Source organism: Sitodiplosis mosellana, unplaced genomic scaffold (genome assembly GCF_009176505.1).
Source record: "Sitodiplosis mosellana isolate CC-2019 unplaced genomic scaffold, AAFC_SMos_1.0 Smas_scaffold_1, whole genome shotgun sequence".
In the NCBI taxonomy this organism is placed as follows: domain Eukaryota; kingdom Metazoa; phylum Arthropoda; class Insecta; order Diptera; family Cecidomyiidae; genus Sitodiplosis; species Sitodiplosis mosellana.
This window is the reverse complement of record NW_022595244.1, coordinates 17,510,169-17,526,380: the sequence shown is the minus strand read 5'-3', so window position 1 is coordinate 17,526,380 and position 16,212 is coordinate 17,510,169. Positions and strand designations below refer to the sequence as shown.

General features: G+C 37.4%; 2 protein-coding genes across 3 annotated transcripts; one reads left to right on the top strand and one right to left on the bottom strand.

Moving 5' to 3' along the window:
* Window positions 1-8: 8 nt before the first annotated feature.
* LOC129578227 (uncharacterized) lies at window positions 9-4,631 on the bottom strand. The gene is made up of 5 exons (XM_055466520.1): window positions 3,756-4,631; window positions 2,755-3,275; window positions 1,554-2,632; window positions 1,191-1,388; window positions 9-1,123 (listed from the first exon to the last, which is right to left on the bottom strand). Exons 1-5 carry the CDS (start codon window positions 3,772-3,774, stop codon window positions 352-354), a joined length of 2,589 nt encoding a protein of 862 aa, XP_055322495.1. The 5' UTR covers window positions 3,775-4,631; the 3' UTR covers window positions 9-351.
* A 276-nt stretch (window positions 4,632-4,907) lies between these two features.
* LOC129578440 (uncharacterized) lies at window positions 4,908-8,802 on the top strand. 2 transcript variants are annotated; one of them, XM_055467169.1, is made up of 12 exons: window positions 4,908-5,399; window positions 5,525-5,832; window positions 5,969-6,092; window positions 6,154-6,291; window positions 6,379-6,455; window positions 6,528-6,582; window positions 6,644-7,082; window positions 7,143-7,205; window positions 7,297-7,461; window positions 7,559-7,644; window positions 7,709-7,911; window positions 7,975-8,802. In XM_055467169.1, exons 1-12 carry the CDS (start codon window positions 5,301-5,303, stop codon window positions 8,075-8,077), a joined length of 1,860 nt encoding a protein of 619 aa, XP_055323144.1. In that variant the 5' UTR covers window positions 4,908-5,300; the 3' UTR covers window positions 8,078-8,802. The 2 variants fall into 2 exon arrangements, with proteins under 2 accessions (XP_055323144.1, XP_055323052.1); XM_055467077.1 differs by having other exon boundaries at window positions 4,917-5,399; window positions 6,644-7,205.
* Window positions 8,803-16,212: the final 7,410 nt, after the last annotated feature.

The window sequence follows — 16,212 nt, the reverse complement described above, 5'->3', positions numbered from 1 at the left end:
AACGACAGTTACGTGGAAAAAAGTTTCTTCTCCAAAAATTTATTATAAAATGCATTAAAATGTAAATTTACACTACATTATATCAATACAATTAGATCGGATTTCCTATTGAAGTAAATGTCTTACGAATACTTCATAATATTAAAATTAATCTACCTATAAAACGATAGAGAAAAAAAAAACGTATCAAAAATGGCTGCCTATTAGCTGCAAAAAATTTACATCGAAATTGTTTTTAAGTCTTTTTTCCGATAATATAGACTATTTTCATTTTATGTTAACCACACTCTTCACTAACATTCTTCATAAATTACACGGCCGAATGCCATTTTTCTCAGATTCATATTGTGGTTAATGGTTGACCGAATAGGCGGGTGACGTTGGTTCAGTCACATTTGCACTTATCGAGTGCATGTGCCGGTGTGAACTTTTCACTTGGTGCATAGCATTTTTGGGTGGTAATTGCGGTGAATTTGGTGAATTATTCTCCGATTGCATGATATTAGCTGAAGCGGTTTTTTGTCGAAATTTCGTCGAATATTTATAAAAGTCAGACATTTCAAATGGTTTTGTCACCTCTTTGTACGGTTGAAATTTGGCCGGTTGTACGATGGTCACGTTTTTCGGTGATTCCACTTGAATATCGGCCGATGAAATGTTTGATGTGAAACAATTGGAATTATCTAAAAATGAATTGGCCGCTGAAGGCACATCAGGCGACTGTAATTTCGGTGTAGGCACATTTGGATTAACTTGTAGAGTTGAATTATTATCAAATGAAGGCACGTGGTGTATCGACGAATTATGATAAAATGGCTGTTGTGAAGGGGATGGAGACGACTGCTGTGGCAATAACTGTTGCGGTTGACTCCTTGATACACTTTCAACGCCCGACAGAGCATTCGCTGATGTGCTCAACGCTTTTGACAAACTGCTCAAGATGTGCGGCGTTTGAAGTGAAGTTAACGTGTGCGAATTTCCTATAGACATCACATTCCGATTTGGAGAATGCATGGAATGGGACGACAAACGGTTCTTATCACGATAGTAAATTGGTGGTGAAACGAGTTGCGGAGAGATTTGCTCTATTTTTCGTACTGGCGTATCCAATGACGTTTCAGTCCTATTGAAACAAGATTAATCGTAATAAATTCTATTCGATATTAGGTAAAACCTAACCGTATAATTACCATTGCTTCTCTTTGCTCAAACGACGTGGATCATTTAGTTCGGCATTGATCGTTGGAGTCGTCACGGGTGTGTCATCGGATTTGTTAATAAAATTGAAATTGCCCAAAGATGTGGATTTGGTTGGTTGATTTATACTTCGTATCACCTGTTGCTTCTTCATCTTATTCTTCTGGCTTTTTCGATCCAGACTTGAGAAGCTGAAGAGATGAAAAAGAGATAGATATTATAAAAAAACTATTTACAGTGAAAAAGAAACTCTTTGGTTTGACACTGCGGTCTATCAGTTTAGGATTGTTTTCCGCCCATTTTTCACTTGAAATCTCTTTTCGAGTAACAAAAAAAAACGCTTAGTCAAAACTTACCGATTATCAACCGATAACCAAATCCGTTCGTTGTTCTCATTGGTGGTCCAATATCCGCCCAGTCCTTGATTTTTCGTGGACAAATTGACGTCTTTGGTTTGGAAGTGGTTGCGTTCAGTCAATGGCAGCGGTGCTGACGGCTTTCGGCACAAAATCTCTGTATAATGTGTTTCGGATTCTTGATTTTCAGCATCTTGATGCAAAGAGCCTTGTTTCGGTTGTTCGGACAGTGTCAGTAAAGTAGCATATTGACCGGCAATATCCTCTTCATCATCACTGATTGGTGGTTTTGTGTTCACATGTAAGTGTGACGATGAATGCTTCACTTTGGTTGGCGTTAAGTGTGCTCGACTCATTGTGTACGGACTATGCCTGTGCTGATGCTGATGTTGTGTGTAGTGCTGTTGAAAATGTTGCGCTCGATGTTGATGGTTAGCACTTCCGCTGGGCGGATAGTAATACGATTCATTTATGCTGGTATCAACTGTAAGCGGCTTAAGTCGTCCGTATTTTGGTGAAGCCACCAAGTTTCCATTTGTCACGGGAACCGCATTAGCAGCTGCGTTGGCAACGGCATTTGTCACATATGCGATTTTATCCGCATGGCTTTTGTAATGCAGATGCGGAATTTGAACCTGCTGTTGGTACGTGTAATTCGGTGAATGCATCATTTTGTCACTGTTACTTGTTGCAGCTGTTACGTAGCTTTGAACACTGGTTTGGCCGCTATAGCTATCGCATCGTGGTCGAGATTTCGATACAGTAGCGGCCAAATACTGAGATGCCGATCCTGTTGAAACGGCCGAATTGCGCCTTTCCGGAATAACATTGTTGTTTTCCAAACTGATCGAACTAACGTTTAAGTTTGGTTTCGATTTTATGTCATTGTTATGGATTTTGCTGCCGTTAATCACATTGTTTGATGTCGAATATCCCAAATTATTGTTAAGATTAATATCATCTCGGTTTGTGATAGAATCAGCATTTGCACGGCTTCTTAAAATACTTAGAGTTTGATTAATACTCTGAATTTTTTGTTGCGCCACTTCATAGTTTTGTCGATGCGCACGACGAACAGACTGCAAATTGAAGGCAAAAAAAAAATAAATTAAAATTGATTGTTTTGTCGAGATAAATCGCTCCTAAATTGTTTAGGCGATAATAAATTGTTCGTGGAACAGTTACATAAACTGACACTTACTTTGGTTTGCGTAGCATCATTGGCGAGTTTAAGTGAAGCTTGTGATATTTGCTGTTGGATCTTTTTGCTCAACATCAATTGGTTAATGTCGTCTTCGTTGCTGTTCAAAAGATTCTCTGGTAGCTTAAAGCCAGTGTCAATGTGTCGTGGAAGTGTTGAATTGTTGTTATTCAACTGTAGTCGGTCGCTGTTATTTACGCCCCCATCACCGCAATCAATCCCACTAAATGTGGATATGTCATTCAATGAGAACGTCGAGCAGCCAATTATTTTTGCTTCTTCGCGACACAATTGCTGTAACAAATTATTTTTTTCTTGCAGCAATTTGTCCAAGTCTTGCTTCCGTTGTTTGAGTGTCTGCACTTTTTGTGATATCATCGATTTCGTATTTGGCGACAGAGTGGGTGACAACGGGGCACTTTCATTTAGCTTCATCAATCCCGCTGTTGGCGATGGCAACGGTCGATCAGCATTCTTGAAAACATTCGGCGTACGCGTCTTATTTCGATTATTTGCGTCGGCTGCTCGTAAACAATGTCAAAAAACATGGGAATAGAATAAGGAGTGCAAACATGTTAAAAATTGATCGAAAACAAGGACGAAATTCAATGCTAAGTAAATAAGCTGAAGATAACAAATGGGGGAAGAATACACAGAATAAGAAAAAGGGAATATATTAAAAACGAAGAAAAACAAGCAACATTAAACACATTGCCTTTTTTAAAGGCTGGCATTAAATAACGTTCCGTAAAATGTGTGCATTTTTTATTTTCAACTGAAAACCACAACAACAATAACGCTTCGTAATGCAAAGAACGTTTGCTGTCTGCGGTTTAAGCAGGTGCGCATTTGATAAGCAGCAGCAGTAGTACGTCATCGTTTTTTTAATGTTGAATGACTTAAAATCTTGTTTTTCCATATATTTTTTTTCTTCTGCACTTTAATGCACTGCCATGCTATCGAATATTTCCGATATAAGTACAGCCAAAAACTTCACTTACACATTTCAGTTGTTTTCATCGAAATTCTTATGCGTACGACACAGAAATTCCAATAGTTGTTTGAACTTTATTGATATTCATGAAGAACACACGGACACACTGTATAGTACCTTCTTTCATCCACAAATCAATGTATGTATATAGAGTTATCTACGACGATCGTTTCGTTGGAACTATATGAGTCGCAATCGGTGCGACTTTGGTCAACTAAAATATCAGTGAATTGTTTTTACTGCACAAAACTCATGTAAAATGCACACACGCATAATGTACGTTCTCCGCATTATATTTCTTCTTCTTCTTCTTCTTCTTCAATTTTTGTGTGTACACTTCTATTCTCACGCACAACAGAAAAAAAAGTAAACATTAAACCAGCGCCGTCGTCTTAGTGTAATGGAAAAAAAAACAATGTGTGTTTGGTACGGTGTTGATTCTTCTTATTCTTTTTTGGTTAATTTTTCTTTGTCGTCGTCGCCGTCACCGTCATCGCCGTCGTCGCCTATCGTTGTCTATCACTCACTGATGCTATTTATTCTCACAGGCAATAGACACACAAAATGCACTTATTCCAACTCTTGTATCGTCAACTAAATGACCACCGTTTAACGGAAAGTACTAAATTAATTGCCACTCTTGATTAAAATGCAAACTTATAATGCGGCCACAAACAGAGAGAGCAAAAATAAATGCATGAGAAAATCCAAAATGATGAGAAATAAGTGGAGGAAAAAAAGAGGAAAACAACAACAATCAATCGAAAGAAAAAAGAAATAAAAGAAACACACAACACTTTGCTCGAACGTCAGTTCATTGAGTTTACTGATCTATTCTGCCGTGTACTGTGTGCATGTGCTATGCTGGTGGTGTCGGTGTGTGTATGTGTTAGGAGCGGCCATGTTCATTTTTTTTTTCCTTCTCGTCTCTCCGTCGTTCATACATCAACGCCGTTATGTCAAAACACAGAGCGTTTCTATGCACGAGACTCGAGGGGAATCGCTATTCTGTTTGCACACAAAGCAGCAACAAGTTTCTCCTTTCGACTATAAACATTTGGTTGGTGTTACCAACGTGCACGAAATGAACTTTTAAACTTTTATTTCAAGCTTTCATTTATGCATATATCATCTACTGAAAATTTGAACGCCGCGCGTTGTGAAATGTGATTTACATCGTTTGAATCACAGTCGGTGCAAAAGTCAGATGAGTGCTGACCACACTCAAAACGAAAGAGTTGACACACCAAACACACCGACTGTTGTTTTCCTATGAGTTGCCAAAAAGTGTCGCTGTGTTTCAGCAAATTGCATCTGATTAGAGCGAAAGAGAACGAACCTAACGGTGTTTCAACTCCGATGTGTTTGTTGCCGAAATCATTCGCACCAGCAAACGACATCATTCGCAATCGTTATCGAAGCAGTGTCAACGTAGTTTGAGTGTGCCATTTCAAATCAGTTCAATAAATTTTTGTAACAAGAAGCAATTTCTTTGGATACACTCTTGTGCTAAATGTGTACATAAGTTGTGCAAATATTCACATTTTCCAAAATGCAGCTGTTTTTCAAGGAAGAACTTAACATTTATCGCAAGATGTTTTGCCGCGAAAGCAAAAAATCAGTGTCGGGAATGGAAATTTTGGACGAATTTGTAAGTAGCAACATGATTTTGATTTTGCATTGCTCCATTGCTAAATAGCCGAACCCATTGGCCATACAGTTTTTTTTTTTCAAGTTATTACAATGATACAAATTCTTTGTTAAATCCATCGACAGGTTCGAAAGGTCCACGAATCCGCCATGTGCGCAACAAACATTCACGATATTCAGCGGTCGATTCGGTTGCTCTCGATTTTCTGCGAGATCTTGCAAACATTCAACATGAATGTTGAAACACTTGTGTCATCAATTGATGCGCACATTTACAACGAGGTGGTGGCCAATTCCACGAACACTATCTGTTTGCGGATGAAAGATTGGCTTGCCGATCTGTCATCGTATCAAATTGGCGACAAATTCACCGGTGTTATTTCATACGTTCTGGACGGCGATACAAAGCTGTGCTTCATCAAGGATCAGGAACGGTAAGTTTACGCATTACAATGACCGCTGGAACTATGTTTACTCTTGTAAACTTCAAATTATTTATTGTTACCATATCATTCAGTGGCAATACCGAAAAAAATCCGACCATTTCATTACCTTTTCTCCTATTTTCAGATACCCAACGCAAGATTTCAAAGATTTTCTGGAATCAGCATTCGATGGCATTCCAAGCTATGGTCATGTTTTTGCATTGCAACTCAATCAAAAATTCTTCCGTGCCATTCGCATTGACTCGGAGGTGAGTTAGTTTCTGTACTATCACATTCTTCGTATGACAATAACTGTTGTTCTTATCGCAGTCAACAAACATGGCGATTCGTGTTCGATTGATTGATATTGGTGAAACGATTTCGGTGTCACCGCATGCTTACAAATACAATTTGGTTGACGAAGCAAAACGGCTACCGCCGATGGCAATTTTATGCCGCGTTGGAAAGGTAAATTAATGTTGTAAACATTTGAGTCTGCTTTGTTCGATGCATGAAAAAGATTGATAACTAACGTATTATCGTGCATTATTACAGTTCGACGGCAAAGTGTTGAACTCGCTCAACACTCTCTACAAACGGACGTTTGAGGTTAAAATCACGGATATTTGCGTGTAGGTTGAACGTCATTTGGCTATGTTAAAATTTATCGAAAGTGTGTCTCAATTTGTAAATTCGATTTGCAGGAATATGCTTGAAGTTGAGCTGGGCTCAGAATTGGACAATGAACGCGATGCAATGGTGAGTGAATGAATTATTTTTCATAAAAATAGGTTTCACATGATACTTATTTTCCCATCAGAACGATTCAATACAAAAATCGATCATTGAGTGCTTTGAAAACTCGGATCACAACGAAGTGCAGCAACCACCGTTGACTCCAACAATTGCTCGATCGGCCACAGTTACACCAAATCCATTTCTAATGGAGTTCACCGAATCAAATGGCTATCGACCACAAACACCGATTCTCAACGGAAACCACACGGCAGCAGCAAAACCACTAGTTTCGCCAGCAGCATCGGTTGTGTCATCGGTTGCAGGGCGACCGCCTCTTCCACCGGTTCCACCACGTCAGCGACCAAAAGCATTGCCACAAATCCGGATCCCAATTGACATCATCCGACGTGGAAACAAGGTGTACGAACAAGGAAAGACGGAAAACAATAATCACGTGGATGCTGAAGCGTTTGAAAATACACCGAAAATATCGCCCGAAAAAATCGAGCCGAAATTGAATGGTAATTCTTGTTATGAAGATTCCGAGCTGATTATTCATGATCCATGTCCATGTCAATCAGGTGCACACCCAAAAGTTCCGAGCGTTCGACTGTACAACGGTATTTCCTTCAAAGAAATTCGCGGTAAGAGAACAATCAAATTCATACTTGGATTCTATAAATCATTTTTTTTTTTGAATTCACACTGAATTCGGTTTTGAATTTTGGTCAACAGAAGGTCTACTCAAGCCATCGATAGGTGAAGAAAAGGCGGTAACACCAACACACATCATCAGCGCCGAGTATATGTACGTTCAATTCAATGACTGGTTCCAACGATTCCAAGATTTTCATGCGATGATTCAATCGTTACAACCGAAACAGCTGAGCTACATTCCAAGTGAGTAAAAGTGTTTTCTTTTTCGAATGACTTTGTGTTTTTTCCTCAATTGCACATATAATAATGGCAACTTCTCAATTCTTTCATTTTTTTCAAGAACTGAATGATTATGTTTTGGCACGATACAATGATGGATTGATGTATCGTGCACGCGTCGAAGCGATTGAACAACGCAACGTAACGGCAAGTTTTTGAAGAATATTTTCAAACTTTAATGGGACAGAATGAATAATTTAATTGGTAACAGGTATTTTATATGGACTACGGAAACACGGAACAAGTTGAACTGGATGCACTTTTCGAATGGGACACGGAATGCAACCAATTTCCACTTCAAGCGGTTAAATGCCGGCTGGCCAACATTCGAAGCCTACCCGGATCATCGGCATCAAAGATTTGCGATTTCATCTATTCGCACTATCTCAACAAGACTTGCAAGGCACACATCGTGTAAGTTGCATGCATTTTAACTCAGGAATTGTGTGGAAATTCATACATTTTTCATCAAAACAGGGACATTTCGGATAACATACTGTTGGTGAAGCTGACCAACCAATACGGTCGTGATGTGATCGAGGAAATTAGCGCCAGTCTCTTCCCAGAATGCATTGTTTAGACGAAGAATGGAGGAATTGAACGGGAAAGTGTTGACATTATGTGAGAGAGGAAAATCAGCGAAACTTCATTCATGTAATTGAATTCAAAAACACAAACATTTTTCAAACAACAACATTAAATTTAACTCAAAATCATGAAGAATCAAGCATAAAACAAGTAAAGTACATCATTTTTGAAGAAGAAACTTGAAAAATAGGAAAAAAAATGATACAAAATACTAACACAAACGATTTATTATTGCTGATACAATTTTAAGTAGCAATTTCGATAGTTCTCTGAATCTAATACTATTTGTACTGACTAGGAATAGAATTTAAACTTAAAAAAAGACAGATAAAATCGAAATATATCACTATCCAAAAGAATCGAACCAAAAAATCCAATGTAGAGAGCTAATTCAATGTAGAAGCAAATTGAAAAACGACATAACTCAAAAATACATCAGAACAAACATGAAACAAATGTGAAACGAAAGGAAAATGAAAGAACAAGAAAAACTATAAGACGCCTAGAGTTAAGTCAATTACCATCCAAATCGCGTTGACTAGGAATAAGTGGATATTTAATATTTGAGAAAATTTATCGATTCAAAATGTTGAAAGGAAATCCAAAACACGAACCAATTTGATTTAACACCAGTGTAATTAATAATTTATATTGAACGGGTCATTCCCATCAAAAAATGCCATAAAGAGTGAATAAAGACAATTTTTGAAATTCAAAGTCTATGCATGTGTGTATGTTTCGGGGAAAAACAATCTTATTTGTCGTCATGCACCATATATATGCACATATGTGCAACATTGGTTCGATCCGAGTGAATGTTTCATTCGTCTCCATAACAGCAATAGCGGAACCGAAGAGCAATGCTTTGGTTCCAATAAAACGGTACCCATGAAGAGACTCGCATTGCGTTCGTTCGTTCGTTTATTGCATTGGCCAAACAATACAGACTATACAAAATTTTGTGTAAATACACGCTACATGCATATGGATGTGAAGGGTGTAAATAGACGGGCATGTTAAAAGTATGTTTGTTTGGGTAACGCTAGTAAGAAAAAATCGAAAGATAACGCGCGCGCATACGCATACGAATACTGAACAACTGACGCAAACCTAGTACATAGTATATAGTCGATGCCAATGCTAAGTTGAAATTTGCTAATCGACCCAAAAGTGAAAATCTCCTGCCGGGTACCCATATACTTCGACGATCTCATAGAAACAACCGTCTATTGTTCGTCGGAGAGTTACAGTAAAAAATAAACATGCACACATACACCGAGAAAATGTCGAGCAAATAAACATTCAACAAATATACTGAAAATAACAACATGTTTACGCAGCATCGGCAAAACTCAATAAAATCAACTTTTTCAGGCGCTAAACAATGGAAAAGAAAATTCAGCAATAAACTTGTCACAATTCATATCGATGAGAATTTCTGAGAAGCTATCGAAATGAGACGAATATATTTAACATTTCGTTCCCGCAGAATTGATGATCTCATTTTACAATTTTTGCAATTTCCGCAATTTCGAAACCGAAGGCGATTCACTCGTCAACCCATCCGTACGATGTATGATGTCATTTCAATCGTAGCTTGCTTAAATTTCGGTTCAGGTTTCAGTAAAGATAGAGGGCGCTCTATGTGATAGGATTACATTTGCGACTATGAGTCACTCCAATATATAGTAAATTATTCCGTAGCAATGTACACTTCGTTTGCACTATTCATTTGCAGCCATGTAGAAAAATCACGAAAATAGTTGAAATGAATGCATATCTTCAAAATACCATTAAACTACCGAGTTTGCAAATTAACAACTTGCAAAATAAATGACTACATTGTATGCAGTTGCTTATTATTCACGAACAATCTCAGTTTTGATGATGGCAAAAAAATCCATCAAATCTATTAATATATCCGTGAGTATGACGCAAGATGTCTTTGACCTTTTATCATGTGTGGCCTTTCCCATGATTATTAGCAGATACGACGCACCACTTTCCATTATCAGCTTAACATTTGACTTAAGATGTAATCGACTCGTGCAAAGACGTATTTTAAGGGATGCCTGAAATCGATTCGGCGTCATAAGCAGAAAAAAACGAGTCAAACCAGGTTATTAAGGTAGTCGTTAAAATGGTCGTTCCCCATGAAATATGAACAGCCTTTAGAAATATGACGATTGAAATAATTTCCATTTAAATTTCTCACGATTGATAATCAGCGCAAGTGATTCATCGAAAGGGAGTTTGAGAATCATTTGAAAATGGTAAAACATCCATTTCAAAGTAAAATAATATGCAATTTGAATACAGACGGTTGAAGCATTGATCCAAAGTGTTTCATTCATTTACTAAGAAATTCCGCAAGTGTATGCAAAACTAACGTTGCTGTGTGAAAATGTAAATAAATAACAACAGCCAACAGGGCTTGCGAAAGACAGAAACAGAAGTTGATGGAAACAAAGCACAAAAAAAAGCGCACACACATTAAACAAATAAAAAATGACATACTTAAGCAAAAATTTAAAGATCGTAAGCTTCATTGGGTGATTGTAAATTGCTATTATCAATGAAAATTGATATCAAATTTGTAAAAAAAACCATGAAAGTCATCAGAAATTGAAATGAAAATCAATTTGCGGCGTTTAATTGCTTGCCCAAAATAGAATGGCGATATTGATATAAATAATCGGCATGAACACCCAGTTTGCTCTCGTGTGGTGCATACATATATGTGCGTCTGGCGGTCAAAAAGTGCGTGAAGTACAAATTGTTCTTCATCCCGAAAATTCACATTGACCATAAATGAAGGAAAGCAAATCATAGCACAACACTAACTATAATCATTCATAAAATAGCCATAGAATACGGGGCCATACGGTGAGTCTAGAGCACAAAGCAATTCGTATGTACTTTCACATCAATATGCTTTGGTTCATACGCTAACACCAAATATGATCGAAAAACCAATTCCAATTACCCAGAGATTCGTGCGATTTGATATGCGGAGTGGTTCAACAGTGTGAGTGCATAGCAACAAACGACCACAGTACCACACAGAAACACAGCAATCTCGCCCAAAATGCACTACGGCAATAAGGTTGTTTATTCCATCGAACAGAGCTTGGCCCATGTACGAAGCGAGCGAGCGAGCGAGCGCACACATGCTGGGCGTAAGTCTTGTGCCGGGTGCCGTTTTAAATTTTCTGTATTAGATGTATGACGATGGGAACGATAAATGAACGAATGAAGAGGAGAGACAGAGAACAGCAAAAAACAACTCCACCGAACGGGATGTAATATGAGTCGCCGAATCAATGTTATTGTTGTTGCTGTTGCTGTATATTGTGTTTCGATGATTATAGTTATTTCGTGCGGTATTCATACAATGGCGTGTGCTTGTGTGTTAAATGCTCAAAATCCGCTACGGCATGTATGCGTGTGTGTGTGTGTGTGTGTGTGTATGTATTTCCGAATATATAGACCCACTGTGCGCTTCGTGAAAACCGAATGAAAAACGATTACGAAGATGTTGAAGGCCCCAATGTATTGCCGAGAATATTATTTATGCGAACCGCATGTAGAAAACAAACCCATAGACAATCACAATTTTTTTGTATTGACTGCCAAACAAACGCAAACAGACTCAGCGAGTACAAGCTCACATTTACAACAGAAACACAAAGCATACACTTGGCAGACAATCAATTTGTTGTTGGTATCGCGATATTTTTGTTTTTTACTTCTCTCTCTCTCTCTCTCTCTCTCTCTCTCACTCGTTTGCTACACTAGTCTTCTTTCGATATTTTCACCCAATTCCAAAAAAGATTGCATACAAATCAAAATCGATCGATGGTAAACGCTCGCCATGTAGTGGACCTACGCATCGATTCGGTGCCATCGAATGCCGATTGCAAGTGGAAAAGGGTGTAACAGCACTACATGTAAAAATATGAACAGACAATACGTGTTACATTTCAATTTCAAAACATATCTCCTTCGACCGTCTCGCTATTGGGCTAGACACGACTTTAAGGAACTCATTAGGTACACAATATTGTTATATATACGTACATATGATAGACAACGAACAGATTTCATGTAACGTTTTGTTCTGTTCTATTTACGCCGTTTGGCCCAAATTCGCAACTTGCTACCACGACAAGATTTGCCGTAATATTACCTGTCTCACTCGTTTACTTAATTGGATTTCACCAACGTTACAAACTTTCACTAATGAACGAAGGTTTTGACGAACTTTCATTACTTTAGAACAAAAAATTCCGCTTTGATCCATTGGTGCATTGTAGGAGCACTTCAAGATGTTGCTATTTTCGAACCGAATTTCTCGGAAAATTCGTTAGCCATTAGGCGTATGGATAAGCACATCATGTGATTCTTTCTGTAATCTGAATGGTTGGCGGTCATAACAACCATGTTCCACGAATGCATTTCTAGTTTGAGTAAATCCAAAAGAAAAAACAATGGGTGGATCAGGGACTGTTTCACTCTCAAATGCATCCGGTCGTATGTCGACCCTCAGACACTCATTTATATTTTTCCACATTTTTCCATATCGATTACTTTTCATACACCAAATTGTAATATATGTCTTTTGTCAAGCATATGACAATTATTCGTGTTGATTTCCCAGCCTAAAATCATCCATTATTCGGGGAAATTCAAATTGCTAAAACAGTTCCCAGGAAATGAATCAGGATCGTTTTCGTGCGTCAGATGTTCTATTTGCGATATAGCTAGTCATTATTCGACGATCAATATTTGCTCATGCGTCATTTTTTAGTGGTTTTCCATAGAAAAAAAAAACTGTCTGTGTTCCTCTGGAAAATTGGGCTGCGATAAGATTTAGTTGATAAAAGATAAGGTTTGTTAGTAATTCTTGGGATTTTATTATTGCTAATTGCATGCAGCTTAGTCAGTTGAGTTATTATTGATAGATGACAGTCAGTAAACAAGTAATTCGATGAATTATCATTATATTTTAGTCATATGACCCAATCGTTATCGAGATTGTTGATTGAAGCAGATTTTTTTCTATAAAATTCAAAAATGGAACAAAAAGGTAGGCGGTCAGAATTAATGTTCTAAAATGCGCTTCGCAGTAAATAACTAAAATATGATATAATTTCGATGCAATCTCGAACGAAAGAATTTTTCATTTTCGAATTCCATCTCAGGAATGGAAAGTCTCAACGAACCCCATCGTCAATCTCGTTTCTACTTTTTCACAAGGGGAATGATTGCACATTGTTAGATTTCATCAAAATTACGACGGAATACTTCGAGAAAAATTCCGATCTTCTGACATAATTGAGTGGTACCGGTCGATGAGCAACCACAATGTGGGCCATAAATTGTGGGTATTGCGTTTACATGGATATTGAGCGATTTGCAAAGTGTAGTGGAATAATCTTTACATTTTATACTCGGTTCCAAGTATGCAAAAAAAGCACGTATTAAAACTCTAATATCACACACTTTACAAGGGACCAGTGAGCTTGTCTCAAAAGTGTATGCGGTATATAGCGGATAGCCTTTTAAAACAAAAAATTAGCAAGGAGTACATAGCGTAAGGTCGGAATGTATCATATCCATTACAGCTGTAAAAAAATAGCATTGCGCCACCGATTGTTGAGTAGATCGACATTTATGTCCATCAGCGAGCGATTTTGCCATGGTGATTGTATCGTCTGCATGTACATGAGATCTCATACCATTGAATTCGTTCTTATATGTTCGATGATTGTTATCCAAAAACTCAATCTTCAATTTCATGCAAACAACGAACTTTAGATGAACATCGTTCATTATACTTGGAATGTGATATCAAAAATATGAAGAAAAAATATTATATATCTGCTGATTTTTTTTTGCACTATTAGAAACTTGGCAAAGAAAAGGAAAAACTCCATCGAACTATGATTGTGAATGTGTTGAACACTAAAAATTGCCAAAACTTACATATGTTTGGTATATGTATAGTATGTTTCAACTCCGCATACTCAACCTATAAATATATATGTATATATACAATAGTATCGTATCACGATTGCCAGTATTCCACCACGAAGAGGCAATACATACATAGTGTGGCTGATACATGTGAGAGAAAGAGAGATTCGTTGGATTTTATGTCTTTTCATGTCTGTTTTCTTTTTTATTTTATTTTTTTTTTCGTCTGCCCGTTCGTTCGTTGGTTCATTCAGACTCTCTTCGCTTGGCCGTGTATATAAATCATGCATTATTCATTTTGTGTGCAGAGTCTCTGGACGGGTACCCGTTAATTCGCACGAAACAACCGAAAAAGCAACGGCGACAACAATTACAACAACAAAAGACCATAAATGACGAATGGCAAGCAAAATTTATTATAGCTGAAGACAGAAAAAAAAAACACACACACACACACAGACGAAAAAGAGAAAATATGAAAAAGAAATGATGAGTTTTTTTTTGTTTTTATTACGAACAAATAGAACAGCTTCGATGAGTGTGGTAGTGGTGTGTGCCTGGTAAATGCCCGTCAATAAGTTGCTCAATGTAATTGTGTGTTAAATATTATGTATTTATTTTTTCTGCTTCTTCTTCTTATTCTTCTTTGATATTGTTGTGTGTGTGTGTGTGTGTGTATTCGCTCTCTCCTATATAAGAAGCAGCTATTTCTTTTCAGCTATCTTGTTATTTTTGAGTTCACCTCGTTTCGATGCGGGCTCCTTTGAGCACCTATCTACCTCTGCAACTAAAGTCTTTTTACATGCTTTTTTCATTTATTGGTACCTTTCTTTCTTTCTTTTTTTAACTAATAAAAAACTTTGCTAACTCTTTACGATCCTTCTGGGCTTTATGCTGCTCTGCCTTTTATTCCACGGAGTGTTGATTTTTAATGCCTGGATTTGTGTTGACTTCATCGCCTGCCACTCTGTGTGTATAAATATATATTTCTCATATATACATACATACACACACTAGTTGACCTCGATCAAGACTGTTTCTACCATAGGTCTCCCTGGATGTTTGACTTTGTTGTTTATTGCTCGTTGTTCTCGTTACGACATATCGTTCGCCATTGGAATTTATTTATATTTCACATTTTAAAAATGTCTAAGGTTTTTCTCTCACCGCTACTGTTGTGCTGGTGGACTTTTTCGACTAAGCACTGATTTTATAATCACATTTAATTAGTCATTTTCATTTCTATAGTTTTGCAACATTTAAGAGGCAAACGATTTTATGACTTTTTTCTTTCAAAATTTTCGATCGCAATAGATTTTCATATCAGTCACGTTACATGGTATTCAATTTCCGTTTGTTGATTGAATGCACTATTGGCTGAGCTTGAAATTACAAATGCTCAAAGGGATTTTCAACGAAATTCACCCATACCAACGGATGCACGTGTGTATACGCGTACATATACGAAAGAGCATTGGCTACTCTTTTCGAATTTAATTAAATCTATTTACTTTGCTATGAATCGTAGAGACTGTATTTTAAGTGCAGCGTCATCATGAAGTGAACGGTACATGGGTAGTGGTGTCACATTAATACATTTTTTTTAATATATAATGGCTCATTCAAAAAAATTAAATTTATATACCACATTTGAAATTAGATTTGACATTTTGAAATCAGATGACCTTCAGTTGTGATAGCAAAAACTCAAAGTCGACAGACAAAACTCATTTCAACCGCTTTACACTGCAGTCTGTTTCAACATAAATATCACAATACTCAGAATAGTATTTCACGGGCCATCAGTGGTTACCAATACGGTCATTTTTTCGGCGTTTTATCATTGTGATCTCTATAGATGGCGCTCGCTTGTTAATTGCCCATTCCAAAGTTTATTTTTAAATTATGGTTTCAAAGGTCACCTTCAGGTAGAATAGAAGAAAAATATTCATTTCAAAATAGACACTGCAGAGTACTTAAGCTAATCGCTTCGAGAGCTGTTTTCAGATATTGTTTTTCTTTGAGTGGCAATCGATGCGAGCAGACGCGAAAAATTCATTAGTGCAAACCATTTAAGTATGTAATGTGCACCATATAGGAGGCGATGGGATCCAGTAAAATAAACAAACGCTGCGCTCCAGAGTATTG